The following is a 27,566-nucleotide window of genomic DNA, read 5'->3' as shown; positions in this document are numbered from 1 at the left end:
ATTTCAACACAGAGAAACATGCCGATATTATAAAGTTGATCACGTTGTCGGCGAGCGCTATCTTTACAGTTGTCGGCGACCGCCACAGTAAGCGATTCCTTTTCTGCCAGTTACTGGCCTCTGTCGTGAGTCTAGAGATAATCTACACTGGGAAGTACAATAGTGTGAAGAGCATGAACGTATGTTCTACTGTGTATCATTGCAACTATTATAGGCGCTACTGTATATTTTTCCTGCTGCGCGGTCTGGTCCGCCCTATACTTGACCTCATAAACTCCGTTGCTGCACTAGGTGTAGCTCGGAGTCGCCTGACCGTACGGCGGCTCCGAGCGACAGAGACAGGGAGAGGGGGAAGTGTAATAATATACCCACGCGTTGATCCCTAGCGTAAAAGGTTTGCCTGTATCCAACGACCTTACCGATGATAATACCCATTTGTTCCCATTCTCACTGCGGCAATTACTTGCGTGAATGATTTCACCTATCGGTACCAAGTTCCTTTATTTTCGTCTAACCCCGGAACGAGTTACCATCCTCGGAATAGTCCTAGAGTGTGGACTGTAAATCCTAGTAGGCCAAAGCTGGACAGTAGATTGACTAAGAGGGGAGCACTGGATATCAGAAACTGTACGTAGAAACCAAATGTGGATATGGTGGTCATCACGAGCCGAAGAACCAGCTCCATCGTCGTCGAAGTGTCTGCCACCGAGACTCGTTAGGATCTGGAAGTTTCACATTGGAGAGGTCGATGGATCCCCGAGCTGTAGACCCAGAAGCCACAGCTTTCCTGAAATCGAAGCCAAGTAACAGCAAGACACCCTCGCAGCTGAAGCAATACTTGAACGCTGCCTTCATCCGAGCCTCCGCCGCTTGCCTTGCATTGGTCTGGGATGCCGTAGAGCCGTGCGACTCGTCATGAGCAGAGATAAGACCCGAATCAACCAGAACCTAAGATTCGCCACCAAGCTTCGGCACGGCGGATGCTTCTGGGTACTGCTCACCCGTTCGACCTCGGGACCAGCTCGAAGACTCTTCAATAGTCCCAGGGTGGTCTCGCTGTCTCGAGAGGGCGGGTTAGTCGACACTGCGCTGAGGAGGATCTTTCCGACCAGAGCAGTGAATGCGGGACCTGCGATGATCATCAAAGTGAAGTCGAAGGAATTGCATTGGTCTTACTCGACTCCTCAGAATCGTTCATCAAGGACCGCGTTACGAGTATTATATGGCACTGCTGCTGCGTTAACGAGCTCTTCGTGTCGAGGAGAGCGACCGCAGCAGCATCGTGGAGTTCCCGGAAGCTTGCCGGCGGTGGTGAAGATGTTGGTGATCCGTCATCACCGAGACGACCTCTCCCAACGGCCCTACCATATGCACTCAGTGTTAGGCAGACGGTAGCTGGAGGGGTGCCCCCGCGCAAAAACTGGTATTTCAAAGCAGGGACTAAATCAGCGAGGAAACCCTCCGGCCCCTTCAACAGCTTCACGCAGTTGAGGGCAATCAAAGCCAGGCTATGCACGTTGGTATTATTGGCGAACTGAGGCGATGTGATTCGCGCGGCGAGTGGTTGCAAACCGTCTTGAGGGATCTCCATGCAGACATGATCGGCCGCAAAAGAGAGGAGTGAGAGGACCTCCGAGATCTCTTCGTCCTCAATTGGACGTCCTAATACAGTTTGCGCGATAAAGTCCCAAGTCAGTCCCCACTGCAGCCCATCTCGTTGTAGCCGTTGGAGCCCATGACCCAGCCGGAGGATGAGACGAAGGTCAGCCTCAGGTGTGATGACCGTAGAACAGAGATGCTGCATCCACATAGTAAAGGCCGAGCTGCTGCCAGAGGGGGCATCACTGATTGCTATCCCTTGACTAACTGATACAGCCAAGTCGATTAGCATCGGACTAGCAGCGCAGTCGGCCGTTATCACTTTCCGACCGCTCTCGAGAAGCATCTGATATCACCAAAGGGAACACCTCGAAGGATGCAGACCAGACGAATCTACCTCTGCCAGAGTAGCGTTCTGTTGGGCACCGAGAAGTGTGGCCGCATCGGCAGCCCATTGCAGTTCGTCCATGGCTAAACCATCTTCTGCTGTATGCCGGGACAAGAGGCCGACCAATCGATCAGCTGCAGCCGCTCTCCTCCCATCTCGCTTGGAAGGGTCCAGCCGCAAGGTGGCGATGATCAAATCCACCAAGTCGCGCTCAGAAAGGCCTTCACCTCTCTCTAGCCTCCCATCGATCTGCAGCAATTCGTAACTACGTCCCAGCGGATAATTTCACTGCCCGTGAAGTACCTCAGTGAGTAGCTCGCGCCGCGCCTCATCGCTCTCGGTGCTGAAAGCAACCCCCAAGCTCGCTAGTTGGAGAGAATCCAACGTCGACAAGCGATTGAGAAGCTCCTGGGTTATTCTCCTGAAGAGCATATACTAAATACTAATGCCATATCGCTTCCTAACCTGGCCAACGCCGCATCCACCCTTTTCACAGGGCCGAGGCTCGAAAGCAGCAGTTGGAAGTCTGCCGCAGGAAGCATCTAGCGACCACGCATCCCATCTGGCGACGATATTTCGCGCTACTACATTTTCCACCCGTTTCGATAGAGCCGCGGTAACCTCAATGTTGTCGGAACCCCTCAAGATACCAAGGTCAGCCGCGACTAGGAATACTGCCAGAGCCTGCTCTTCCTCGAGGCCAGTGGAAGACGAATCTTCCGACCTCAACAGGGGATTTATAACTCTCGATAAAAATACCTGAAAACAAAGCTAGGAGGGCCCCACTCAACCCATGAGAATTGCAACACCGAATACCCCCCCCCCACCTTTCGATAATCGACAAGCATGCTTTGTGGCACTATGCTGGCAACGCAATGCGAGATGTCAACGAACCTCCTGGGGTCCGACTTGAGAGCTCCCTCTGCCGACACCGCCAAGTCTGGAAAGAGAAAATATGAGAGGCAGTGCGAGACCTTGAGCGGTACCTGCTAGTTCCTCTCGAGGTGGCACCTCAGGAGCCTTCCTCTGTAGAGCTGCGGCCGCCTTGAAAAGACTGTCCACTGGATGCAATACTCTGGAAGTTGCCGCAGCAGAAGCAGTAGCGGAGCTTTCTATCGCCGCCCGCAATAATGAAAATCTCGACAGCATTGCCACGCCGAACAACACTGATTCCGCTGAGAGAGCAACGACTACTACTCAGGAACGTCGAAGCCGTGAGAGAACGTATTAAGACGCTCACTAACCCAACGAGATCATCGCCAGCAACGGAAATTCTCAAGTATAGTAACCCAAAAATGCCCCCGGTAGATCCTCTTCGGTAGAAGTGTAATGATCACGATGCAGACACAGCAGTAGCCTTGACGAAGTCCTCAAAGCACAGACGTGCCGTCCGAAGGCTTTCCTCGGTGCTGGCGGAGTCCTCGAGCAACTCCAAGCACTGCTGACGGATGCCGCCGAGCCTCGGACGGACCTCGGGGCGAGCGCGAATAACTTCCATAAACCTGACGACCTCAAACCATCACAGCCATCACGATGAGAGTTTGTAGCACCTCTCGCATATGGTCCTCTTGAGATTCACGTTATGCTTGAAGTGGGAGAGTTTGAATATTCCCTCAAGTGTGGGCATAAACGTATCGAGGATATCGGTCGGATCGTTACGGAGCAGACACGCCTGACGATGAGAAGATGACTAGTACGTAATAGCAACTTCCTACCGAGGCCAACAGGTCCACAGCACCATCACTGCGCTCCCAAGCAACTGCATATCTATCCTCACCGCTGGAACAGTTCATACACCCACCACCTGGACTCTGTCAAAAGGCATCCGGATCACCTCAAGGACGCGCATGCCTTACCTTCTTCTTGAGATGCCCTAAGTGGGTCTTCGGCGCCAGAGAGCCGCAACTGTACATAGTCTGATTCGATACCTGATCCCACCGAATCACTCCCCCAACGCACATTGCCAGTGTCTTGACTGACCTCTTCAGGAGGGACATAGTCCTCGTGGGCTACCTTCTTGGCAGGCACCGAGAAGGGGCCACTGGGAGTATAATGAGAGAACGACTCGGAACTACACAAAACTCTGTCACGGATGCTTAGCAATCGAACGCCTACTTAGGGGACTGCTCATGTGCTGCCCCCAGATGGCGCTTAAGGATGGCCGACAAGTCCACACGAGAGGGCTGATTCTCTGCTAGCTCAGCGAGGGCTGATGCTGCATCACGACGGAGAGAAGGGATATTGTCCTGACGTTACCACCAAAATCTGATATTAATTCCACCATGGCTGCCACCTACCTGCATGAGGTTCTCCAAGGTAGCAGCAAAGCCCTCAACTGCCGCACTTAGAGCTCCCTCTGCCTCCTCACCACGCTTACTGGTATCAAAGCATCTGCTGCCGTTGTTGCCGGTCGATGACCCTTTCTTGGCTTGAAGAGAGGCCGTGGAGTAGAGCTCCCCTATAGCCTGGGCCGCGGTGTCTCTTACAGGCCAGGATTCATCCTAGGGGTAACAACGACAGGCTCATCCAATGAGAAGAGGATCGCTCGGACGCCCACAGTGGAAATGATAAACGAACCCACTACATTCCCGGGAAAATTCATACCACACTTCCAAAGATTCATTGTAAAGAGACCATTGAAAGGCAGCATAGAGAGGCTCTACCTGAGTAGCCTCACTCAGAAGACCAACGAGGCGCTGCATGGTCACTTCACATGCCTCCGCTGTACTCGTCTGAACAGAGATAGATGCCAGTACGACTCAAGAGGACCCAAGCCCTCTACCTCAGCTGCAGCAGGAAGGACCCTCGAGCCTATCTCCCTAACGCAGTGGCAGCTAGCCTCCCGTACGGCATGGTTAGGAGCATTCATGGCCTGTCATCACATTGTGCATTACCAAGGCATTTGCATGAGAGGCCACCTCCTTTAGCACATCCAAGACTAGCGGCATGTTCTCCACAAGAAGCCACGACCCGCCTTGAGGCCCAACTAAGAGACGCCAAGTGCCCTGTGCATGCATACGGACACCTTCGGCGACGTAGTGTCTGTATCATCAGAGTTATGAGCTGCGGGAAGAAGCTGAAGATTACCTGTTGAGGTAAATGGCAACAGCCATGTTGGCAAAATCAGGCAGAGTGGTGAGTCTATCACGTATAGTGAGGTCCGTGAAGGTATCCACCTTGGTGACCACTGCTCTAGCAGCAATACACGACGCGTATCTGAACGAGTCGAGGAACTCGATCCATGGAATCTGGCCACGAAAAAAATCACCAACGCACGCTCCTCATCCGACTAGGGAGAGCCCTCGGGGAGGAGAATGTTGGACACCCAAAGTCACCAACTCGTCGCGCGAGCCAATACTATTCTATAATTCTACAATGCCAAGCGAGCGGCTCCGGATACACCCCGCCCTACTACCTAACCTGACTCCAATTATCCTTCAAGCCTTTGGTGATCCACCCGACCATGTCTCTGAACTCAGCCCAGCCGTCTGCCTCTAGGCCTGAGATGATGCTACACTTCGCTCTCCCAGAGAGTTACGCCTCGCACCTTGACGGCCTGCAACAGTCACAAGGTCCGCTAAAGCAAGGAAGGAGTACTCTCGAACAAAACGGTTGAGATGTGCACTTGACAACCTCAGAGTATCTATCCTCACAATACAGCCTCTCGACGGTTCTACCATCGGGAACAGGTACCTAGGAGATCCTTGTCGAGAGATCCTCCCTCCCCTCGAAATTGCTGTCCACAGCCTAGCACGATCTTCTGTACAGCTCGCATGGAGGTCTCGAGGGACGACCAACCCTCAGTGTCATGATGGCCGAGAGCAGCAGGACGGTGTCCGTCTACAGCACGAGGTACACGAAAGTGTAGAGCACGTGAAGCATACCTCTATGAGCGGCATTATTATCATCAGCAGCTACAATCCGGACTCTGTGATCTTCAATGTCATTGAGAAGGAAATCCTTCATTTTCAGCCACACTGCTCGGCCTTCTCGCTGGCTTTGGGCCTCGAGGAGATCTCCTACAGCGAGGCGAACGCGGTATCTGAGTAACAGTGTGGGAAAGCGGCTAAAGCTACTGTCGAGAGTATTCCCCCGCACATGAACTCAATAGCCATGAGATGCACTCCCGTACTACTCTTTATCCTTCAGAGCAGTATGGACGGCCTCGACCACTCGGCCAGAGAGTTCGTTGTCCTCTAGGAGGTTGAATCCCCCACACTGACGCTCAACCTTGGCCATAACCAGCAGAGCCGATTGTACTGACTCCCACACACTGTCCGCAGTAGGGCTTAACACCAAATCAAGCACGGTGTTTTCTAGAGCTGTAACATCCGATAGCTAATAGGAAGAGTGAATGAAGGCGTTCCCATTGTCCAATCACTACTACCTTTGCTGTATCACCACTATCGACATCTCTCTTCATGGACACCAAGATCCCAGCGAGGCGGTCGGCCGCTCTCTCACGGGTGAGTCTAGCCAGACTGCCTAACGCTGCTATCAACTCGGGTACAGACTCTGCAACTGCAGGCATCGACTGAGGAAGGTCGCCTCACTCCAACTATGCCGCGACAAGTATTGAACCAAAACGCAACATGCTTAGGAAGCCGACGACCTCACCTGCTGATGATCCCTCGTAGTCCCAGCCGCTGCTGCCTCGTTGTTGGACGAAGGAGTCATGTAAGCTGAGTTCAAACGGTTAGTACTACGAGGAACTCAGTCTCGGTTGCCACAGACTTCAAAAGGCGATCACATGAGAGGACGAACTTCATGTAGATAAGCATAGTGTTTGCAATCCGAGGGCTTTGCATGAACCGAGATACAAAGTTCGGCTGATTAGCGGCGAACGTCCAGATTTGAGAACTTCCAGGAAGGGAGACCGTTGGGATGGTCTCCGTACACGACATCGAATCTCTTCGAGAGACGAAAGTCCACTTAGCAGTTCAAAGGTGCTTAGGCAGGCATCCCATTAGTAGAACTCATTAACAGGTGAATTGGTGTGAGGGACTCCAACTTGGAGGAGTGGGAAAACTTTTGATGGCTGTTGTTAAAATCATCCGTAATACGGAGTGAAAAACGCAATATCATACCAACAACTCTTGATATTCTGGTCTAACGGTGGAGCGACAATTTCTCTCAAGCAACGACCCTGGTTCAAACCGAGGTGAGGCAACTTTTGTAGCATAAAGTTGATTAGTCGGCTTGTACTGTACTTTCTCCCACATTGTCCTCGCGGAGCCTCGTAGACAGGCCACATAGTTTACGAACTGAACAAAATTCACGGCCAGAAGTATCTCATCTGAAACCCATCATGGAACAGATTCGAGCGAAAGGGACCATTCGAGTAATCACGAATTACTGTTTATACAGTTGACGGGTTCTATGTCTTCGACGGCGTTACGATATCATCACCTATCGTTTGGGGAGATTCAGGCCGTTACGGTACTCTACAGACCCTGCTTATCGTTTGGGGAGGTTCAGGCCGTTACGGTACTCTACAGATCCTGATACTGTATGTCATATAACATTCACCTATCCCACATAGTAACTCGACACGCATCGTTGTTCCTAGTAATTCTGGGCGTGCATGATAGAAGAGTTATTCTAATGAAAATGAGGAGAGCCAAGCAAATGAAACTACATATGGTTGAAGTGTGATAGATAGCAGATTAAGAAATGAATCTAGATCATATATCGTCGCTATTTATGATCTCTGCCATCGATGCCTGACAAGAACTAGAAGCCGCAAAACAGCTCAAGGAACTCACCCGCCTCAAGCGTGCCTAGCCACTGCATGCGATGCACGTCTCCTCGTCCTCCTGCACCTAAACAGACTGATTCGCACACATGCCCAACCACAACCAGTGATTGACGATTAACCCGATTCATCGAGTGATTCGAAATCGAGAATACGTGAACAAGCAGAAAGCCTATGAGAAAAATATGGACGGACGCCTGACCCCCGAACTCCGTGCTACGTATTGAGGTTTCAAGGGTGACGTCCTCGGCTTCAGAGGCGACTCCATTGTAATCTTCTTTGCATCCAAGGTAAACTGAATGGCATCAGCAGCAGCTTTTGTACGTAAATAATATCTGACGGAAAAACAACAGTATACACTCGCACAACGTTCTCGAGCTGTAAACTCACTGTCCAGTTTTCAATCCCAATTTCCAGCCATAGAAGTGCATGGAGGAGAGCTTGGCGTTAGTACAGTTGGTCATATGTATATTCAGTGACTGGGATTGGTCAATATACCTACAACCACCATATAATAACTCTTCGAAAACGCACACAATCGTACGGTCCTCGCCCAGCGGCCATGTCCAGAATTTTTTTCTGTTTTATTTCCCAGACAGTCTTATAGAGTTCCTGAACACATGTAATAACTCTTCCTAGAGACCACGACCAGGGTTAGTCTTCACTCACCTGAACTTCCTTAGGGATCTCCTCGACCCCCTGCACTGAGCCTTTCTGCCTGATTATCTTATCCTTTATTTCGTCGTTCCACAACCCTAGCTCCATAAGGTCATCGACCAGATGCCGATTCACTTGGACGAACTCGCCGGCAAGCACCTAAATTGCAAAGCAAGTTCGCCAGCCAAAAAAATCTTTCAACAACACCCTACGCGGCGAACATATATGTTCTGCGTATATGGTTCGAAAGCCTCATTGTTTCCGAGTATTTGAGCAGTGCCTGGAGCATTAACGCGTCAAACAATATTTACTATAGTGAACAAGGCTTACTGGCGGTAGGCATTGGGGCGATCAAAAGGGAGTTACGCATACCGTTCTTCTTGATCTCTTCCTTCAATGAATTCCAATCCCACCTGCCCGAATCTGGGGTCACATCTGAGAACAAACGGGTGAACATTTTCAATAGACCAAAGCACAACCTCCTACCCCACATATCAAACTGCAGGATCCCCTCGCTAGCTGGACTACCCTCGAACGTCTCATAAGGCCTAGCATAAGTACATGACATAACTCAGCCTTCCCGAAGTGGCAACTCACCCATCCTTCTTGGCCAACTCCATGCTCGCCTCACACGCGGCGTGGTAGATGGTCTCGAAGATCTCATTGTTCAGCTTCAAGGCCTCAGGCGACTCGTATGGGAAACGCATTAGGAGGAATGCATCCGCAAGTCCCTAGTCGAATACGTTCTACTTGGCCGTCAACAGGGCCCGCCAATGTGCCCACCTGAACGCCAATTCCAATAGGTCTATGACGCATGTTGCTTCTTCTGGCCTCTGGAACAGGGTAATAGTTGCGATCGATAACCTACAGCTCCAACCACTACTTCAATACGCCCAAACGAGAGTACTTACCTTGTTCAGGTTTCTAGTCACTACCTTGGTGACTCGATGAAGACGGTCAAAGTCATAAGTACCTAATACGACCAAACTGATGCTACGCCGAACTAAGCCCAGCACGACTCGTTACGGGTCTTTTTATCGACGAACATATTGAGTGCAATAGAGGCGAGGTTACATACGGCTACTTCATCCGGGCTGGTGTACCTGACAGAGCTCTCTTAGGTAGGCAGCACCAAAGCTGTACACTACTCGATGATTTCACAGCACAAGTTAGAGCATCGAATCGTTCCGAGGTTCTTCTGGTTACTCTTACGGTTCGCCGAGTCCTTATATCTGAACTTAACACAGTGGACCACCAAGACGGCAGCCCTTGAGCTCCCCCATAGAAGAGGGGCCAACTTACAACATGTATGGAATGCCGGTCTCTTGCTGTGATTCCAGAATTTTGAACCACAGTGACTGGGCTTTCACTGTCTTCCTGCCAATACCATCCTTCTCATACTTTTCATAAAGAGCCTCGAACTCGTCACCGTATCTACCCAAGTACGAATCCCATCACAGACACGCCCCCCAAAGACGCGACACACGACAGATCAGCCTCGACGTGTCTCACAGATGAGACCGGATGCCCTAACGTACGTGTCCTGGAGGCCAGGCGCCTCGTTGGGACAAAATAACGTCCAGTCACCGTTGGACATAACGCGCTTCATGAAAAGATCGGGAATCTGAGCAGACCGCATCACACGTGATAACCAACGGTAAACTGTATGCATACCCATAAGGCATAGAAGAGGTCACGAGCACGCTGCTCTTCCTTTCCATGATTCTTCTTCAAGTCAAGGAACTCGAACACATCGGCATGCCACGGCTCGAGATACACCGCAAAAGATCCCTTCCTCTTACCACCACCTAGCCAATCATCACCACCGCAGACCACCGCTACCATATTCGTTCACCTTGATCCACGTATCTCGCAGTATCATTAAACACTCTTAGCATCGGAACTATCCCATTAGAGAAACCATTGGTGCCTCTGATGTAACTCTCAGTAGCTCTAATGCCAGTAATAGCAACACCAATACCACCAGCGGTCTTCGAGATCATCGCGCCTAAATCACACGTGGTGCACTCCTGGCTGGCGATACGTGGCGAAACCCACACTGCTTCAAAGTGTCATAGATTCCCTCAATAGAGTCTCCCTTCATAGAGAGCAAGAAGCAGCTCGACATCTGAGGATGCGGTGTACCCGAGTTGAACAGAGTAGGAGTAGCATGAGTGAACACTCTAGTGGACATCAGATCATATCTGACCATAAGCCAAGACGTAGGCCCTCACAAACTGACGACCACGACCACTCCCACGTCTCTATAGCTGCGTCCACATCATCACCATGGATACCCACTGCCACCCTCATGATCATGTGCTGCGGTCGCTCAATGCATGACTTATCCGAAGGCCTTTTCAACAGATACGATCTCTCCAACGTCTTGAAGCCAAAGTAATCATAGTCGAAATCACGCTCATAGTCGATCGCCTGCCGCCGCGAGTGCACCATCCAGAATATCTTCACCTTCTCACCTTATCAAGCTTTTCAGCATTAGCCATGACTATGTTGTAGACCTCCTCACTGACCAGAGGGGCATGCCGACCACGACCATCGGTGATTTGGTACAGCTCAGTGACCTGATCACACCTACACCCTCAAGACGCTAGACCGACCTCCCTACCGTATCCGAGAACTTCTCGTGAGTGTTCTTGTGCAAGTTACTGACAGCAATCCTAGCCGCCAGAGTGGAGAAATCTGGATGCACTTGCGACATATACGCGCACGTCTCAGCAGCTAAGGAATCCAGCTCCTAAAGCACACCAACATCAACTATCGAGATCAAACCCGACAAGCTCCGACTCACCGTAGTAGTGACACCCGGGTAAATTCCTTCAGCAACCTTCTGCGTTATCTGCGTCACATCCACATAGTCTTCGTTGAGGCCTCTAGTCAACGGACGAATCCTCTACAAGAAGAAGCACGCGCTCATCATAACAGCAGTTCCGACAAATGATGACGTACTCTGGTGATCTTGTCGAACTGAACATCAGCCTTCTGTCCATTACGCTTGATCACATACATAACCATTTTCGGCGAGGAAGATCTCAACACACAAAGCACCGAAACAGCTATACAACAGCAATACACGAGATCAATTATCAACTCAAAACAAGTCCAACGACTGCATCATATAATTGCCTGAGATAATAACAACAACCTATCCGTATTGGCAGCTCGCAGTAACTAAGCATCCCGTGGGAGCTTCTTCGACAGTGAATTCTTTGTACCAACTTTCTTGCAGTACCTACCAAGCACATCACGCTACAAGCTCGGCACGTTACACACGAGCACAGCAGTCATCATAACAACGACTCACTTCTTCTCCAAATCGTCGAGGAAATCACCTTGCCGCTTCTGTTGCTTTTGGCGTATAGCGAGGGCTAGGTCTTCCAACGTGGGCTCCTTTTCTGACCTACACACGGCAGATATACCCATGAATGAACGACATACAGTAACATCACTTCTTCGCCTCCTTCGCCTCTCGCTTACACTTAGCAGCTAGGCGCTTCCCATTACGTCGGAGCTTGACTAACGACGACTCGAACACCGGTAATAGGTCCTGCATAAGAAGATGAAGTGTATCCCATCAGTGAGGCGGCACCAATCATACTAGTGCAACATAGCTAACAAACTTCTCCTCAGACTTTCCAATACCATCACCGGTACACCAACATGCGGACTCACCTGCCTCTCCGAAGTCACGTACGACCGGATGAACTCGGCAAACCTCTCCACATCATCCGGGGTAGATAGAATGATCCACTCCAGTAGCTCAGATACATCACCACTAAAGGCACCGATAGGCACCCAAGGTGACAACACTTGACAACACGTACTTATGCTCCTCCACAAAGCGCCGGAGGTCTTCCTTCTCCTCGTCCGAATGTCGGTACTGAGCAGCGAACGAGTCGATGTCCTCAGCTGTCAAGACCGGGTACAATCTAATCACAAGTTACTGCTGTACCACAAAGATGAACAAGTACATTCTCCTTCTCACTCACTTGCGATAATATTGATACGCTTCTCTGAATTCGCTGCTTTCGTCCTCGAAAACAGCGAGATCTCCATCGCTCTCATCATACCTGCCGTCAACAATGACTCACCGTGCTTGAAAACCCTACCTCTTCTTCTGCTCAGGATCACTCAGAATAGTGTACGCTCTTTGCAGTTTGACGAAACTCTCATTTGCTCGGGAGTCGCCGGGATTCTTATCGGGGTGGACCTAACTGGACGACACGACACATGTCAAAAACTCCTGAAAATGGATACTAACCTGGCGAGCACGAAGCAGATAGGCTTTACGAATCTCACCAATACTAGCATCACGTTCTACCCCAAGGAGACGGTACCTACCAGTGGGGAGGAGGTTGCACTTCCCACCGAACGCTGAGGCTGCTCACTTACAATAAGAAAGCATCATCCCCGTCTTGAGGAGTTCCATCGTCCCCTCCATCGCAGGTCATGTCGATAGCTAAAAAACGCTTCCCGCGAATTTACTCGTTACTCGAACCAAACCACAGTGACGACCAGCGGTATCGCAAACAAGTATAATGGGTACACTCCCCAAGAATCATTCAAGCAGGGAAAAGGCACTGAAAACGAACACAGTAGATTATAGTGCAAGCTTCAGACTGTGGTAGTGACTAAAAGGGATGCACTCAAGTTGTATCGGACACCCTCGACGAAGGCCATCTACTTCTTAGTAGTGTGGAAGTGATCACTGTAATACCTATCATAGAGACAATCAACGTAGATCCATCAGAAAGAGAAGCGCTTACAGATCGCTGATGTAGCTTTGTCGATCAAGGATTGCGAAGTTTTTCTCCTGCTCCTTGAGGAAGTCCGGTTCTTGTGATGCTCGCGTCGCCTCGTCGAGGGCCGCGAAACGGTCAAAATCCGAGTTGGTCTGAACACAAGAACCCCTCATTCAGCAGAGGTAGACAGGAATGCGATCGCTTACAATTCGCTGGAAGTACTGCTTGAAATTGGGGTCTTGGAAACGGGAGGCTGCCCCCATGCATCTAGTGAACATAGTCTTCACCGCTGGCGATAGTGCGTTCAACTTAGCCGGTATCGTTGACATTAGTAGTGATGAACTCGTGAGAAAACTGAGCAGGAGAAACATAATCACCACATGGAAGGCCTCTGCTAAGGGCGGAGCACGTCTATCCGGACTCAAGTGCTCGACAGTTATGCATCTTTGGAAGGCTGAAATTCTCCGTAAGAAGCGCGCGCCATAGTGATCGATTACTCAAAAGGGGATGAATTCAATCGACTGTCTACTTCTCTGCTGCCTATCATGACCGTCAAATACGCTCTCTTCGACTTGGACGGGACTTTGACAGCTCCCAGAGGTGCTGCTACTCCCGAAATGTTAGAGCTTATCCAAAAGCTAAGGACTGTGGCAAAAGGTAGTGCCGGGGAGGGACGCTGAACTCACTTGATGGTGGTCGTTGGAAGGGCCATCTGCCCTCCTATTGCGACCAAAACTTCAAGCAATACTCTTATCAATCTGAGTGTATTTCAGTCGGCGTGGTATCTGGCTCTGATCTTCCTAAACTCAATGAGCAGTTTACAGCTGACTGCAGGGACTGCGTAGACTACACTTTCCCTGAGAACGGTATCATAGCATATGAAGGAAAGGAAATGGTAGTACTGCATTACACAGCGGGTATGCTTAGCCTCACATACCTTCAGATCGGATCGCATAGTTTTGCCGAGTTCCTCGGGGAAGAGAAACTCCAGGAGATGATTAATTTCGTTTTACGATACTTTTCGGAGATCACCCTTCCTGTCAAGCGGGGAACCTTCGTCGAGTAAGAGCTGAATACCTCCAATGCCGCCGCCGACGACCTCTCATCTAGGTACCGCATGGGGATGCTCAATTTTTCACCTGTCGGACGACAGTGTTCTCAAGAAGAGCGAATCCAATTCAACGAGTAACTCAACTGTATTCCGGCTCTTTCGTTGACCGTCATCACGTCAGATACGATAAACAACACGGAATTCGTCAGAAGTTTGTCGAAGAGATGGACAAACAGTTTAGCAAGTGAGCCTCGGGGTGGCGACTGTCATAGAAACTGGTTCCCAACAGGTACGGTGTTCAGTTTGCTATAGGCGGGCAGATTTCTGTCGATTGTTTCCCCAAGGGATGGGATAAGACCTTCGTTTTGCGGTACCTCCCTGAGGATGCAGAAGTACTATTGGAAGCAGGTGAATCACCATCGTATCTTTGGGCATAGATTCACTTTTTTGGAGACAAGACTACACTTGGAGGAAACGACTACGAGATTTATGAGCATCCACGTAAGACAAAGTCGCTGCGCCACAGAATTGTAAGTGGCGTTTATCATCTCGATATTCCGAAGGTACAATAGGCCACTCTGTGAAGGACCCTAAGGATGCCATGCGGCAGATTAAGGAGATTTTCGGTATATAATCGAACCCCGTAATGGGTCTTGTGCGAAACCCCCTTATGTCCTCGCTATGTGACTTGTGTTAGTATCAAATCAACAGGTGTAGCAATGGTGTTCATCTCGCGATAAGAGAGTACACTATGAACGGGAAGTAACAGTAACGTTATGAGCTTATCGTTTTGACCATACAACGAGGCTCACTCTACTCCTCATTACGCTTCCTCTTGGGACTCCAATTTGAGAACGGTCGACAGCAGCACGATTCATCACTACACTCTTGGGTGGTCTTCAGGCATCGTATGCCGACCTCTTTGAAGACCTTACGGGGACCTTCAGGAAAGTCTACCATACTGAACCCTAGTTCGCCAACTTCACCGAGATAGACACTAGGACCCGATGTGCCTACGAAAAGAACAGCATTGCATGCGGCTAGTGACTCGAGAGCTTTACCATCATCTCTATCGTAACCGACCAAGAAGTCGAAACGGTTGGCCGGGCTGCCGTAGACGCTCTCTGTGTCCATCCATTTGTAAAACTGGTCAATAATGTGAAAGCAAATTCGCTCCACCTCCTGCATTCTCGGTACGTCGCCGCGGAACCACTTCTTCGCGGCTTCGACAGTCTTAGTCTCGTGTTCGAAGTCGATAAAGAGACCAGCTGAGTTCACAGCTCGGAACCTGACCAAAAACACGATCGACCAACTCGATCGTTGAAAAGTTGGATAACCTAGTATAAAGGATCCTCTCAACTTTTCCGTTCACGACGAACATCCGTAATTCCAAATCTACTGGCACCCTCTGTTGGACGAATACCGAGTCGACCTTGCAACCCTTCTGTTCGAACAAGTCAAGCATTTGATAAGACAGTTCCCCAATATTATCACAAGTTCTGAAGAGAGTAAGGAGCTGAATTGACTCAATTGCAACGTGAGAGGAATCTCACCTAACATCAGCAGCCTCCCAGGAGTATCCAAGCTTGGCGATTGCACCTCGAGGAAGAGGGTTCCTCTTCTGAGCTCCACCACTGGTCATATCGCATAACGCCGACAGCCGCTCCCAAGTGAGCTGAAATTGCTGGCAATGAGAGACTACTGACAAGCGACTGACTCACTCTGGCTGCACTGTCTGGGGAGGCGACGACGTGGCCACGAGAAACGCGGGTCGTAGGGGGCAGGTGAAGGTCGGGTATTGTACAGAGATGAGCATAGAAAGCCTTCGACACGATGGTATCCAGCCTGACATGTAGGTACTCACATCACAGATATGCGTACTGTTACAGATGGCTAGGATGAGGGAACATGGTGGGGACTCCCATCGCCTCGATGCCGACCATCAGCTCGAAGAAGGCGTCCTTGTCAATGTAACCACCAGCATCACTGATGTTATCCTCGAATGCAGTGGGCCAGAGGAAGTACCTTCATCCGGGTAATCGGCTGAGAGGAGCACCTGCTGTTGACTACATCGCCGCCTTATGGCGACCAGTGAGCATTTGTCTGATCGCTAGCGGGCTGATTTTCCTCAGATCATCAGCATTCGTGACGAAGGCACTGAGGACCTAAGAGGAGTCATCATGGAGGCAGCGCGAGTTGATTCGTAATGGTGACCTCGTAATCGTTCCTGGCAACCTTCCTTATGCCCTTCTGCATCATGTGGCAGATGTAAGTATCCGAGACGTTAGAGCCAGCCTCTCCCCAACTCTCCCAGTCGTAGTCGTTCACTATACCGAAATTGGGATTACCCCAACGCACCTACATAGCGAAGCACGTACACTCTCGGTAACATCATATTGCACCATTGAGGGCTCACCACGAAGATAGAGAGGCTGGGGGTCGGAGGGGACGTGAGACGGACATCTCCAGGGTAATAGGCTTGCTCTATGTTCCTAGTATCCGTGGTATTCAGCACATCCTGTTCCCGATCAAACCATATACGGTGTTCATATCGTACCTATGGACCAAAGCATGCCCACACACCCAAGCTCTAATGTCGACCTTGACATAAGTGTCGTGTTTAGCAGGATTGAAATCGGTCTCCTTGAAGTCCTGGATGACCACTGCTGGTTGCCATCGATCGCTCCACCCGATTTGTGGCCTGTTATAGCCCTGTACGTGGGTGTCCACAGCGAACCAAGCAGGGTCTCTAGGGCCCTTCTGCATCTGATAGAATACCCAAACCTTCGTGCCGGCCTTGACATCACCAAGACTAGACTTGGAGCCCTGCTGGTTACGGTGATGATGATGTGAAGGAGGAGTGGTATGGCCGTCCGAGTTCATAATAGTATCCATACGTCTGATTAACGATAGTGCATCGACCTGGTCCCACTTCAACGCAATAATGGTAACGTTGCCTTGACAAAAAGTACCGTAGATGAACTACTGCTTCAAATATATAAAACATGAAGTCATTCCGCACCCCTGATGCCGCCCTCCTGCCCACTCGTATGCCTCATCTCAATGGCTTGCAGTCGGAGCTCTCTCGAGCTACCGGACCCTGAATGCCCCAATACTGAGTCACCGACTGACATCAAGACTGCTACCATCAGTAGTAAGTTGACCTTCAGAGGAGCCCGTTCGGCGAGGGAAGAAGCTCATGAGCCGACCCAAGGTACTCTCTTGGGTACCACCCAAGGCATGCCCTTGACCTGTCGATGACAAACTTGTCTCTACCGAGATCGATCATTGACCTACCCGTAAAGAGCTGTTGCATGGGAGGCCTGACTGGCAGGAGTGGTTGGCCCGAGGAGCCGGCCCCAGCATTGTGAGTAGCCTCATCATCATAGTCAGAGATGCAACAGGCACACCAAGAGCCCCACCAAGCTAAACGGTTCACCCAGGGCGGCAGTGGTCGGCCGATAATCTGATACAAGAACCATCAAAAAGATCTTCCAAGATACATCGTCACCCACCGCTCTGCAAAGAGCATCTGAGAAATGGTTGCAATTTTTCTTCACTATGTGATAAGATTCGCCACGATATTCGTCCCGGAGCTTGTCGAGGGCAGCTTCTATCTGCCGCATGCTCAACGACGTCCGCCTGTGAGAGGACTGTGACTCTTTCTCAGTGATTCCTGTCCAACCTCACCCCATATCAAGAGACATCTTGAACCGTGCATCTGGTGCGTCCCGTGGCCGACAGTCGTAGACTCCTAATTCCCTATTACCCGATTACATACGGAAGCTGCTCCCCACCTTCGCCTTTTGCAAAGGAATATTCTCTTCCCATTATTTCAACTCCGGTATGATGAGCCCCACAGCAGGGAAGCATCATGTTAGATTCTGCTAGGTCGTACACATTCACGCTCACTTGTAGTTGTGGATTCCGCATGATAAAAACGCTAATACTACAGCGATTACTACTACTACTACTACTACTACTACCACTACTACTACTACTACTACTACTACTACTACTACTACTACTACTACTACTACTAGGACACTGTGATACTTAGACTATAACGCAAGTGAGGGAGGGTATATAGCATTGTCTACCAAGGTACTTATCAAATGAATACCACCTGAGGTGGGGCCAACTACTCTCAGCTTCTGCTGTACTAGAGGTAAGGCCATGGTAGCTTCTACTACTGTCTTTACAAAAACACACGGATAAAAGTACAAACTGTTAACATTGATGATGAGGTCGCTGGAATGGTGCTGTGGCCGTCTCCCTCATGAACATCGTATCAATCATCTTCTCATGCTGGGATTCACATGTCCCCTTCGAGGCCCCGGTGGATACCGCAGGTACCTGAGTACAGTCCAGCCTCGAGATCGTGGGTTCAATCCAAGCACTCGTCAAACGCCAACAGCTTCGATCGAGATTAGCTCGCCCTCCATTACGCTTGTTGATGTGCCGTAGCCGCAGCCGCAGCGGCAGCTGCTTGTTGAGCCGCAGCTGCTTGCTGGGGGTTGGCAGGGGGATGAGGTAGATTAGGATTCTCCCCTAGCGCTGATAGGAGGTCCATCGCACCGGCCATTGCTGCTGTTAACGAACCACAACTCACTGAAACGTCAAGAAGATACCTGAGGCAAACACGTCCCAGCCTCGATTCTAATTCGAATACTCCTCACCTAAGCTGATGCATCCGATAGACGCTCACTGAGAGCTCATACAGCTCTTTGTTATAGGCCGGTCGAACCTTCAGTTTCCATGGTGACAAAGCTTTCCATACAAAGCCCAGCCCAGCCAGAGTCCGCTGCACCGTGAGGGTGACTTGTGCCGCTGGTACCTAGTGCCATCTCGTGAGCGCCATAACACTGTGGATGGGCCTACCCCCATAACCTCCATGCCTAACTTCCACTTAGCCATACTATAATGAGCACTGGTAGCTGTACCACCTCCCATCTGGGGTCCACCCCGAGCAGGTCCACCGGGTCCTAAGGGAAATAGGTCAGGATACGATGCCACGCCATTCATGCAACGTACCCATGCCCAGACCAGGGAATCTAGTAGCTACCGCAGCCGCTGCTGTGGGTGCCAGAGTCGAACTGTTAGTATCTGCACAGACCAGAATTTCCAAACTGACTCAAGACTAGAGTACGCTAAGTATAGCTCCAGCTGCACACACTACATGCTATCCACTGCGCCCAGCTATACACTTACTGTTGGCACATTCTAGGGGAGTATCAGCGTACTTGACCTCGAGGCATTGGTCCAAACCATTCCGCTCAGCTATCTGCCGGCGCTCCTCTAACGTGAATACAGGGTCACCCTGGAGGTTTTCAGACGGAGTCACAAAGTTCCTGAGAATCATCACCATGACCTAATTTACCGCGCGCCACGAAATTGCAACCGACCCAAAACTCCCTTGGCGTTGGATTTTATCGTAGATGAGCTCATAAGCTACTCGTTCACGAGGGGTCAACTGTCTTTGGGTCCGCAGTAGGTTCGAACCTATCCCACACATTATGCTATTCAGTACTGACGGATCAAGTAGCGCTTCCTTACAACTCGTATTCGAAGCCATCATAGAGCTGCTTCGTGGGTCCACTGCGCTCGAGATGGAGGTTACGTTCAGCTTGTGGAGTTCCTACCACACCTCGGTCACTTCCGCCTGACATCACCCATCCTTACCTCGATAACGCCCTTATCAAATAGATGAGACTTATCCGGTCTCAAGTCCCGCAAGGGGTACTTCAAATAACTGAGAGCGCACACTGGAGACCCTTTATCATAATGCATCCTACTCAGGAAGGTTCTTCTTAAACCATTTATGCTGCCGAATCTGTTCGATCGTTATCCTCTTAGTGCTGTCCACAACAAGCATTTGAACCTGAGGACAGAATTGAAATTCTCCGCCACTATCACACTCACAATGAGATCTTTTGCATCGGCCGAGAGATGCCCAGGTAGAGTAAAATTGCCATGTTTAATCTTCCTAAATAGGTTAGGCACCTGGTCGCAGGAATGGACACCAAGAAACCACCACTATGGACTACATTCTCATCATCGAAGGGCAGTGACCCGCACAGCAATGCATATAGTACAACTCCCAACGACCAGACGTCGACCTGAATACGAACAATGGGATGTGCATGCTGGTATAATCCGTTGACACTCTCAGTGACAGGTTCTAAGCATTCACAGTACTTGGAAGGTATGTAGCCTTGGAGCACGATACTAGTATTGCCTGTGGTTCTATCTAATACCAACGTATGTAGCTTTCCCGACCAATACCAGAATAAGATGGTTCAAACCGTGACCTCAACACATGGTCTACGAATCCGAGTCCATATCTCAGGAATGCGTATCATCGCTGCTGCGTATGATTCGAAGGGTGAGACCCAATGGTACTACCTCAGGTCCGACATAAAACCTTCCGGAAACAACTTCAGGAGATGCGTAGTTCGGGCTTCCACAGGAAGTCTTCAGATACTCACCATCACACATCTTATTAGAGAGGCCTGAGAGAATAGTTAATACACACAGAGCCAAGATTATCGATGTGCTCACCGAAGTCACCAATCTTGATGTTGCTATTAGTGCCGTCCAGAAGGAGGTTTTCCGGTTTGAGGTCTCTGACAACGACAATCGTAGAAAACCGCTACGACAAGGGAGTATCTCCATGGCAGGCGAGGACACACTGTCGGCATGTCAAATGGATCGCATCCATTATAGGACAAGCTCTTTGGGCAAACCCCATCACTCGAGGACCGACAGAAATTAGAGCCGAAGGGATCAACGGTGCCGACCAATTGTGTAGTTGGCGTGCCAAGACATGAGTCTTCCTTCCCGATGCCTCACCGATGAGTCACTAAATGACGGTGACAAAAGTCCAGACCCGATAGAATTTGCTGGAAGAACCTTCTTGCTTCATCCTCGGTTAGGCGCATACGATGAACAATATAATCGAACAACTCGCCACCTACAGTAGGCAACAATAACACCTTATGCTGGTTCGTGGCCCGGCAAGGTCACCTCTGCCTACCCGAGACGTATTCCATGATCATGAAGATTTCTGATGGAGTGTCGATGAGATCGTACATCCGAATAACATGGGGATGAGCCATCAACTGCATGATGTTGATCTCACGGGACAGCTTCCCGTGCATGTTCATCTGGTGCATCTTCTGCTTGTTAATTATTTTCACAGCGACCTGACCGTCCACAACCACAAGTGTGACAACTGCTAACCTGTCGTCAACACTACGAGCATTTGATGGCTCGATTCACATCAACATTCTAAGTACGACCATTTGTAGGCCAGGTAGATATTGATCATACAAGAACGAGAACATTCGCAATACGAAGTCACTCCTCTTAGTTGAAGCGATGCAAGAGCGCAGCCTTAACCCGGTATCGGACTACCTTTTCCTTAGTCACCACATGCTCAGCCAACTTAACCTTCCCAAAGGTCCCCACCCCCAGCGTATTCAGCACTAGATAGTCTCCAATCCTACAGGCACCCACTTGTCGTTGATGGCCGCCTCCCTCATGATGATGATGGTGCTCCACTGTCCCACCTCCATGCCGTATATCTACGGCGGGAGATGATGACGATGTAGCTGTTTGTCCGGTCATGATAATAATAAATACACAACCGACCAGAACGATTCAATCGACGAGGCGAATCGAGATTGGGCGCGCGCGGTTTCGATCTCTGGCCATAATTTTTCAAGAGATCAGCTTTTCGAATGCTCAAGGGCACTACGCCATCGTCCTGCCTCAAGCGGAACAGTCTCATTAGTAGCAAGATTAGTCGAAATTAAAGTTAGTGCGGTCTTGCAGACGGAATTGATCTTCCAATCGCCTGTCCTCGCGAGAATGTAGTACAATCATCGTACTAAGGCCTGACTTGCTGTTATATCGCATAGGTGCCCCAGCCGATAGAATTGCTTGTACTAAAGCCTATCTTGGGGTTATGGCATAGGTGCCCCAGCCGAGGGAATGGATTGTACTAAGGCTTATCTTGGGGTTATGGCATAGGTGCCCCAGCCGATAGAATTGCTTGTACTAAGGCTTATCTTGGGGTTATGGCATAGGTGCCCCAGCCGAGGGAATGGATTGTACTAAGGCTTATCTTGGGGTTATGGCATAGGTGCCCCAGCCGAGCGAATGGATTGTACTAAGGCTTATCTTGGGGTTATGGCATAGGTGCCCCAGCCGATGGGATTGATTTTAATTGATGCGGAATTGGTTTTCAAGAGATGTATTACATTGCTGATAGATGTATTCGTAAAGTATCCCAACGGCCTGCCTGCCATGGTCATCAATACCGCCGCCCCCGCCGCCGCATTGGGGGCTCATGTCCCTAGGGGTTGGTGAATCGTGTGTGTCGTAATGCTTGTGGTTCAAGGGGAGTATATTGTAACACCGCCGACTGGTAGGGTATATCAGTGTGCTTGTTAATCTTATACCCCCGGGTCTATCCCGAAAGTGACGTCTAGTTCATCAAAATTGATGTCCATTGTTCATGTTGCTCGGACTGCTGACTCAGCAGTACTGATATGTGTCTTCACGAGCATCCTGTTGTTCTCCTCAGCGAGTTCAACAACTGAGTTCTCCTATCGATTCTTCTATTGGTTGTCATGCCAGTACTTCTGCCATCTCGTGATACCCGTGATACAGTAACCTCCGAATGGGGCTATAGTTATCGGGTGTGAAACCCCGCACCTCCTTGATGGATCCCTTATCTCATCAGCGTTGTTCATCTTTTTCAAACATGTCTGGTCGAGGGGTCATCGCTGGGGTAGGGTCGTCTACGTCATCCTCCTCACAGTCGCCTCCTCCTCCTCCTACCGCTAATACTTCTCTCCCGCCGTGGCCAGGTGTAACACCACCAGTATCGGAGAATTATCCTACGCGCGCCGACTATGAAGCAACAGAGGAGCTGCGGCACTTCATTGAGAACAGGGCTCCGCCAGAGAGCTCTCATGGAATGCTGAAACGGTAGTGCTAGGTGCGGTCTTGACGGGCGTCTGATCTCTGTGGCAGATACGAGGTATTGGTAGAGATCGAGCGAATGGTGAACAAGTGGATCTACGATGTCTCAGCAGGAGAGATACAGTCGAAGGCACGTGTCCTAACGTTTGGGAGGTATTCTCTGTAGAATTTTCGGATATGGTAGAGATGGTGGTCTCAGTTTCCGTCTTGGAGTCATAACACCTATGTCTGATATTGATACTCTTGTCCTCCTACCTAATTCGATATCTCGGGATGACTTCTTCACTGGTGAGAAGGTCGATCTGATAGCTTATATCGTAGGAGTCCGTGTAGATTTTGTGGAAACGATGCTCAATCGCTCGCCTCATGTCACTGAGTGCAACCCAGTACCAGCTGCTCACGTACCCATTATAAAGGTAGTGGTTACGGTGTGTAAAGTAGTTTCACATTGGTGTGGTATCAGGTGAAGTACCGTGGGATCTGTATGGATATATTGGCCGCCTGTGTGCCAACTCACGTACTCTCTGGTGATGTTGATTCGGTCCAAGAGGAGCTTATCTACGACGTTGAGAAACGGTGCATGAAGTCAATGAACGGCATTCGAGTCGCTGGTGGGTGCAGGGAGATTGATTGCTGCACTAAAGGCATCGTTATCAGATAAGATGCTATCCCTCGTGGTGGATACGCAGACCTTCCGGCTCGCCACCAGAGTTATCAAGTATTGGGCGCAACAGAGGCTCATCTATTCAAATGCTATCGGCTACATGGGAGGGGTATCTTGGGCTGTCATGGTAGCGTTACTGCCAGCATTTCAACGGGAGAGGCTGATACCTGTCGTCTCCTAGGTTGGGCGTGTCTGCCAGTTGTATCCAAACTACTCAGCGAAGCAGATTGTAGAGAGGTTCTTCTTTGTCTATGCACGCTGGCAATGGACTGCTACTAGAGATTATGGCAACAGTAATGTGCCACTCAGGAGGTAGCTTACCTTGGCGTTTCTCTAGGTGTTGCTGTAACGTTGTGTCCGATAGAGGACGCAGCCAGCAAGGTTCCGCCTGAGATAGCTGCCGAGCAGGGCCTTCGAAAGTTTAAGGAGTGGAATCCGAACAAGTGAGGCGCTGTGAGTCGTCGATGATCTTGGGAATAGTCATTAGGTACACCTCCGATAGGCATCATGTGATGCCGGTGATCACTCCCATCTTCCCCACACATAACACCACCTATAACGTACAAGAGTCCAATAAAAGGGTCATCGTGCGGGAGATCAAGCGAGGTGAGATAGAAAATACTGGAGGGGCCACCGAGACAGGCTTCTCAGGCCGAGAAATAATGGAGCTCATGAGCATGAACAAGAGCAGTGGAGCTACTAAAGGAAATGAAGTTACCTGGGCAGATCTTTGTGCCCCCTTCCCCTTTTTCCAGGTGAGTCTGTCGTTAGCGGCTGAATCCGGAGCTTTCTCACGGAGCTGCGTTATCTCCCATTTTCAGGTTTATCGCCAATTCCTGCTACTAGAGATAAGCGCTGAGACGGAAAAGGCATTCTTGAAGTTCAAGGGCTTGGTAGAGTCCCGTATTAGAGTGTTGGTGAAGAATCTTGAGACTTGCTGCGGCCACAAGGTAAGCTCACCATCATTGTCATCTCCTATGACCCATGATCAATAGGTTCTGCCCCAACCCCATCCTGTCATGTTCCCGAGGGGGCCCTTAGGGGCTGATGCCATACCAGGCGAGGCTCCTACCTTCCTTGGAGCCTTCGTACTCGGCATAACATTCGACCATATTGCTACAGGTTGGCCGGTGATTGGATAGTAGTCGAGATTGAGGGTTCAAACATCTTCAGACGATCTGGCGGCATCGGCCGAAGTGAGCAAGGAGATTAAGACGGCTTGTGATGGCTTCGCAGAGCACATCACTCAGGCGGCACTGTCAGATGAATGGGACTCCTTTAGAGGGCAGTTCAAGTAGGGCACAGTGTGGAGCATCGGAATTATTGGGATCATGACTTCACTCGTTTCAGTCTTACAATACTGCATCGTTATCTATCTGATTTGCCTGCATATATCCGCCCTAAGCCAGCACGTCCTCATTCAGTCAGTTCGAAACCTGCCGTCGCAAAGGTCGCAGGTTCGAACCCTGATACCGCCACCTTGGTCGAATCGGCTAAGCGGAAACGGACAGAGGAGACTCAAACAGGAACTGCACCTGTTTCGAAAGAGTCTCGGCTCGGGGGTGCATCGTGACAGGTTACTGCCGTATCAGAGTGGTAAAGCTTGTGAACACAAGCCATCATCATCAAGTTGCGTGTTGTTGGTTGTGTATGTTGTAGCATTGACGGATTTCTCGTCATGAACCAATGAGAATTTTTGTTGGGTTATTTAGTCAATTCGGACCCTTATTGGTACGCAATCGGGTATCTACGGCAACCCAGCGGACGTTCCGTCCCTACTGTATTGCTCATAAGACAATCACGCGAGGTGAGTATATGATGATATGATAGGATAGAAAAGCTCGAACTTCCACCCCCCCCCCCCACCACTGACCAACTCGAAATTCAAAAGAGTAGGTTTTCCCTCAGACCCTAGTGGTAGGTATACGCTCACCAATATCATCACTGTCGTCATATCGAACTCAAAAACGATCATCAGCTTCATTAACCTCTCGCAGTGAAGAAGGGAAGACCGCAAAAAATAACTACCAGTCACATCGTTACTATCATTATCATTCGGCGGAAGACAGCTCAAAAAAGGTATTATTGAACGAACTTGTCTTCGCGCACGAGTAGCTTGCGCCCTTCAAAGTCGTACTCATTATACTTCTCTGAAAGGAGAAGTATCCATAACAGAAAAAGTGTATGGTGGAGGTGGCTCACCGATGGCCTTGGTAGTGCTCTCTTCATCCTCGAAGAGAACAGTGGCGAAGCCTCTAGAACGGCCGTCCCAACCTTCGGCGATATCGACACGTATAACTTCACCGCATTCACGGAAAAGATCTTTAAGATCTTGCCAGGCTGTCCTCCAAGGTAACTGAGTAGGAGGGTACTACTAGGAGCCATACCATAGTAATCTGTTGTACGTTGCCAACGTAGATGAGCCTCCCTTTATCACGAGGGCCAACACGAAGTGGTCTGAGGCCGCCCTTGCCTTTGTAGCCCTTAAAACCCTTACCCTTACCAGCTGAGGACGAGCATGTGTAAGAGGGTATCCGAATTACCCACAACTTACGGTATCCCCAATCAAATCCCCAATCCCAATATCCCTTCCCTTTACCCTTCCCTTTCCCTTTACCCTTACCCTTACCCTTGCCACCACGAGGAGAGCCTGTACCATACAACACTACTACACAGTAGAGAAGAGACCTGCCCAAGACTACCACTCTCGGACCAAGGCTTCGCAGGGCCACGGTCCTCTCTGACAAAGATCTTTCTCTCGCCCAATTGCGTCTCATTGAGCGTATCAATAGCCTTCGCCACTGAGCTCGCCTCCTTAAACTCGACTATCCTGCAAGCCACTTGCCGATGCTCAACACGCGTTCGCGCGATGCAGTCCATGCCGCCAACAGTGACTCACCCGCAGCCTTTGGATTTACCATCGTTTCTGGTCATAATATCGACCGACACGACAGGTCCAACCTTCTTCATATGATCACCGAGCTCATCTTCGGTAGTCTGAGGTGATCATATTGGAAGCCTCTTGGGAGTATTCGAGACGTAATAATACCAACTTACCGTCCAATCGAGATTGCCAACATAAACACACTTTTCCTGCGATGCCATACTGCTTCCTTTAAATACTTCTATCAATAACTATTAATCCGCTGTGTCGAAAGTAGCACTTGAGCGCCGCCCGCCACGTTAGGAAAATAATACGCCTGATCGTACCGCACTCAGTTAAAAGAGCACCCGGCGACCGTGCGACCTGCGTCGAACAAAAAAGCGGATTCAAGTCATTGCAAGTGTGCAAGATTTAGTGTATTTCGTCGAACCTGCGGGACGCCCAGACTCCTTCACTAAATTTACGTAAGTAGCACTTTTCTCCCACCATTCTCCAAACTTCGCCACTTCATTTTCCGTCCGCCATACTTCACAGTTCGTCGCTTAATCGTCCAAGTCAACTTGACCACGATGGAAGGATTGTGTCAAGTGGGCATGGCTAAGCTAGTTGCGCTATAGTTGACGCTAGTCTTTATTCGACAGTAGCTCCTGACTGTAGTACGATAGTATGATTAGGATCCCTTAGTAACGGGTCGACAATTCTGCAGGGTTCTTCACTCATTGGTGTGGGAAATACCGTTAAGCCCGTCTTTGTAGTTAGATGGGAATCGTATAAGTTCATGAAGCGTGTGACACGCCGCGTGTCCACTTCAGCGTGT

At 50.0% G+C, this 27,566-nt stretch overlaps 11 protein-coding genes across 12 annotated transcripts; 2 read left to right on the top strand and 9 right to left on the bottom strand.

Annotated features, from left to right (window-relative positions):
* Positions 1–63: 63 nt before the first annotated feature.
* Pmar_PMAR023706 (hypothetical protein) lies at positions 64–6,664 on the bottom strand (the record flags this gene model as incomplete). The annotated part of the gene is made up of 27 exons (XM_002785935.1): positions 64–142; positions 839–948; positions 1,002–1,129; positions 1,366–1,945; positions 1,997–2,236; positions 2,291–2,408; positions 2,453–2,529; positions 2,576–2,746; positions 2,815–2,927; positions 2,974–3,041; positions 3,325–3,489; positions 3,538–3,659; positions 3,703–3,798; positions 3,844–3,915; positions 3,947–4,058; positions 4,103–4,233; positions 4,285–4,488; positions 4,651–4,719; positions 4,770–4,859; positions 4,882–5,029; positions 5,075–5,203; positions 5,403–5,487; positions 5,681–5,827; positions 5,872–6,029; positions 6,123–6,325; positions 6,375–6,521; positions 6,605–6,664. The coding sequence occupies 27 exons, from the start codon at positions 6,662–6,664 to the stop codon at positions 64–66; spliced, it is 3,822 nt and encodes a 1,273-aa protein (XP_002785981.1).
* An 884-nt stretch (positions 6,665–7,548) lies between these two features.
* Positions 7,549–11,475, bottom strand: Pmar_PMAR023705 (ribonucleoside-diphosphate reductase, large subunit, putative). Of its 2 annotated transcripts, none has more exons than XM_002785934.1 (24): positions 11,367–11,475; positions 11,209–11,310; positions 11,026–11,154; positions 10,877–10,981; positions 10,660–10,832; positions 10,458–10,603; positions 10,255–10,407; positions 10,074–10,207; positions 9,938–10,023; positions 9,702–9,833; positions 9,548–9,631; positions 9,426–9,502; positions 9,311–9,372; positions 9,183–9,263; positions 8,997–9,130; positions 8,886–8,947; positions 8,730–8,834; positions 8,612–8,679; positions 8,412–8,558; positions 8,287–8,354; positions 8,133–8,240; positions 7,963–8,077; positions 7,757–7,809; positions 7,549–7,710 (listed from the first exon to the last, which is right to left on the bottom strand). In XM_002785934.1, the coding sequence occupies exons 1-23, from the start codon at positions 11,430–11,432 to the stop codon at positions 7,768–7,770; spliced, it is 2,379 nt and encodes a 792-aa protein (XP_002785980.1). In that variant the 5' UTR covers positions 11,433–11,475; the 3' UTR covers positions 7,549–7,710; positions 7,757–7,767. The 2 variants fall into 2 exon arrangements, with proteins under 2 accessions (XP_002785980.1, XP_002785979.1); XM_002785933.1 differs by having other exon boundaries at positions 7,583–7,710; positions 7,753–7,809.
* Positions 11,476–11,528: 53 nt separating this feature from the next.
* Positions 11,529–12,874, bottom strand: Pmar_PMAR023704 (chaperone protein DnaJ, putative). The gene is made up of 9 exons (XM_002785932.1): positions 12,810–12,874; positions 12,679–12,754; positions 12,527–12,627; positions 12,407–12,487; positions 12,242–12,346; positions 12,090–12,192; positions 11,867–11,964; positions 11,722–11,817; positions 11,529–11,649 (listed from the first exon to the last, which is right to left on the bottom strand). Exons 1-9 carry the CDS (start codon positions 12,866–12,868, stop codon positions 11,589–11,591), a joined length of 780 nt encoding a protein of 259 aa, XP_002785978.1. The 5' UTR covers positions 12,869–12,874; the 3' UTR covers positions 11,529–11,588.
* A 223-nt stretch (positions 12,875–13,097) lies between these two features.
* Pmar_PMAR023703 (hypothetical protein) lies at positions 13,098–13,488 on the bottom strand (the record flags this gene model as incomplete). Its single annotated transcript, XM_002785931.1, has 3 exons — positions 13,098–13,134; positions 13,184–13,311; positions 13,366–13,488. The coding sequence occupies 3 exons, from the start codon at positions 13,486–13,488 to the stop codon at positions 13,098–13,100; spliced, it is 288 nt and encodes a 95-aa protein (XP_002785977.1).
* Positions 13,489–13,704: 216 nt separating this feature from the next.
* Positions 13,705–14,844, top strand: Pmar_PMAR023702 (phosphomannomutase, putative; the record flags this gene model as incomplete). The annotated part of the gene is made up of 8 exons (XM_002785930.1): positions 13,705–13,816; positions 13,933–14,054; positions 14,103–14,221; positions 14,270–14,344; positions 14,392–14,454; positions 14,500–14,602; positions 14,648–14,711; positions 14,774–14,844. The coding sequence occupies 8 exons, from the start codon at positions 13,705–13,707 to the stop codon at positions 14,842–14,844; spliced, it is 729 nt and encodes a 242-aa protein (XP_002785976.1).
* A 169-nt stretch (positions 14,845–15,013) lies between these two features.
* On the bottom strand, positions 15,014–17,105 carry Pmar_PMAR023701 (hypothetical protein; the record flags this gene model as incomplete). The annotated part of the gene is made up of 10 exons (XM_002785929.1): positions 15,014–15,223; positions 15,272–15,498; positions 15,548–15,709; positions 15,764–15,885; positions 15,932–16,055; positions 16,098–16,235; positions 16,281–16,375; positions 16,425–16,568; positions 16,627–16,767; positions 16,812–17,105. The coding sequence occupies 10 exons, from the start codon at positions 17,103–17,105 to the stop codon at positions 15,024–15,026; spliced, it is 1,647 nt and encodes a 548-aa protein (XP_002785975.1). The 3' UTR covers positions 15,014–15,023.
* Positions 17,106–17,167: 62 nt separating this feature from the next.
* Positions 17,168–18,089, bottom strand: Pmar_PMAR023700 (conserved hypothetical protein). Its single transcript, XM_002785928.1, has 6 exons — positions 18,008–18,089; positions 17,901–17,964; positions 17,726–17,852; positions 17,508–17,676; positions 17,357–17,461; positions 17,168–17,310 (listed from the first exon to the last, which is right to left on the bottom strand). The coding sequence occupies exons 1-6, from the start codon at positions 18,084–18,086 to the stop codon at positions 17,222–17,224; spliced, it is 633 nt and encodes a 210-aa protein (XP_002785974.1). The 5' UTR covers positions 18,087–18,089; the 3' UTR covers positions 17,168–17,221.
* A 565-nt stretch (positions 18,090–18,654) lies between these two features.
* On the bottom strand, positions 18,655–19,658 carry Pmar_PMAR023699 (hypothetical protein; the record flags this gene model as incomplete). The annotated part of the gene is made up of 6 exons (XM_002785927.1): positions 18,655–18,841; positions 18,890–19,047; positions 19,092–19,195; positions 19,245–19,316; positions 19,422–19,561; positions 19,591–19,658. 6 exons carry the CDS (start codon positions 19,656–19,658, stop codon positions 18,655–18,657), a joined length of 729 nt encoding a protein of 242 aa, XP_002785973.1.
* A 204-nt stretch (positions 19,659–19,862) lies between these two features.
* Positions 19,863–21,839, bottom strand: Pmar_PMAR023698 (5-AMP-activated protein kinase, putative; the record flags this gene model as incomplete). Its single annotated transcript, XM_002785926.1, has 9 exons — positions 19,863–19,962; positions 20,006–20,091; positions 20,133–20,213; positions 20,258–20,329; positions 20,616–20,722; positions 20,772–20,836; positions 21,063–21,183; positions 21,247–21,415; positions 21,627–21,839. The coding sequence occupies 9 exons, from the start codon at positions 21,837–21,839 to the stop codon at positions 19,863–19,865; spliced, it is 1,014 nt and encodes a 337-aa protein (XP_002785972.1).
* Positions 21,840–22,980: 1,141 nt separating this feature from the next.
* On the top strand, positions 22,981–25,163 carry Pmar_PMAR023697 (poly A polymerase, putative; the record flags this gene model as incomplete). Its single annotated transcript, XM_002785925.1, has 12 exons — positions 22,981–23,207; positions 23,253–23,354; positions 23,401–23,489; positions 23,535–23,617; positions 23,665–23,812; positions 23,859–23,992; positions 24,047–24,177; positions 24,353–24,471; positions 24,517–24,620; positions 24,687–24,815; positions 24,861–24,987; positions 25,039–25,163. 12 exons carry the CDS (start codon positions 22,981–22,983, stop codon positions 25,161–25,163), a joined length of 1,518 nt encoding a protein of 505 aa, XP_002785971.1.
* Positions 25,164–25,947: 784 nt separating this feature from the next.
* Pmar_PMAR023696 (conserved hypothetical protein) lies at positions 25,948–26,970 on the bottom strand (the record flags this gene model as incomplete). The annotated part of the gene is made up of 7 exons (XM_002785924.1): positions 25,948–26,015; positions 26,068–26,221; positions 26,271–26,371; positions 26,420–26,515; positions 26,538–26,695; positions 26,765–26,862; positions 26,923–26,970. 7 exons carry the CDS (start codon positions 26,968–26,970, stop codon positions 25,948–25,950), a joined length of 723 nt encoding a protein of 240 aa, XP_002785970.1.
* Between the last annotated feature and the right edge of the window lie 596 nt (positions 26,971–27,566).

This window comes from Perkinsus marinus (genome assembly GCF_000006405.1).
Source record: "Perkinsus marinus ATCC 50983 genomic scaffold scf_1104296931952, whole genome shotgun sequence".
Lineage (NCBI taxonomy): Eukaryota > Perkinsozoa > Perkinsida > Perkinsidae > Perkinsus > Perkinsus marinus.
Note: the sequence above shows the minus strand (reverse complement) of the source record. Positions and strands in the feature narration are given on the sequence as shown.

Coding starts and splice junctions, on each gene's coding strand:
- Pmar_PMAR023705 (XM_002785934.1), bottom strand. CDS start 11,432: ATGGTTATGTATGTGATCAAGCGTAATGGACAGAAGGCTGATGTTCAG. Junction 11,311..11,366: donor AGTTCGACAAGATCACCAGA/GTACGTCATCAT, acceptor TTCTTCTTGTAG/AGGATTCGTCCGTTGACTAG. Junction 9,131..9,182: donor CTATTGGAATTGGCGTTCAG/GTGGGCACATTG, acceptor GTATTCGACTAG/GGACTTGCGGATGCATTCCT.
- Pmar_PMAR023704 (XM_002785932.1), bottom strand. CDS start 12,868: ATGACCTGCGATGGAGGGGACGATGGAACTCCTCAAGACGGGGATGAT. Junction 12,755..12,809: donor GGGGATGATGCTTTCTTATT/GTAAGTGAGCAG, acceptor CCCCACTGGTAG/GTACCGTCTCCTTGGGGTAG. Junction 11,818..11,866: donor GAGGCGAAGGAGGCGAAGAA/GTGATGTTACTG, acceptor TGCCGTGTGTAG/GTCAGAAAAGGAGCCCACGT.
- Pmar_PMAR023700 (XM_002785928.1), bottom strand. CDS start 18,086: ATGATGCTTCCCTGCTGTGGGGCTCATCATACCGGAGTTGAAATAATG. Junction 17,677..17,725: donor CAGATGCTCTTTGCAGAGCG/GTGGGTGACGAT, acceptor TTCTTGTATCAG/ATTATCGGCCGACCACTGCC. Junction 17,311..17,356: donor AGGTCAACTTACTACTGATG/GTAGCAGTCTTG, acceptor TGGGGCATTCAG/GGTCCGGTAGCTCGAGAGAG.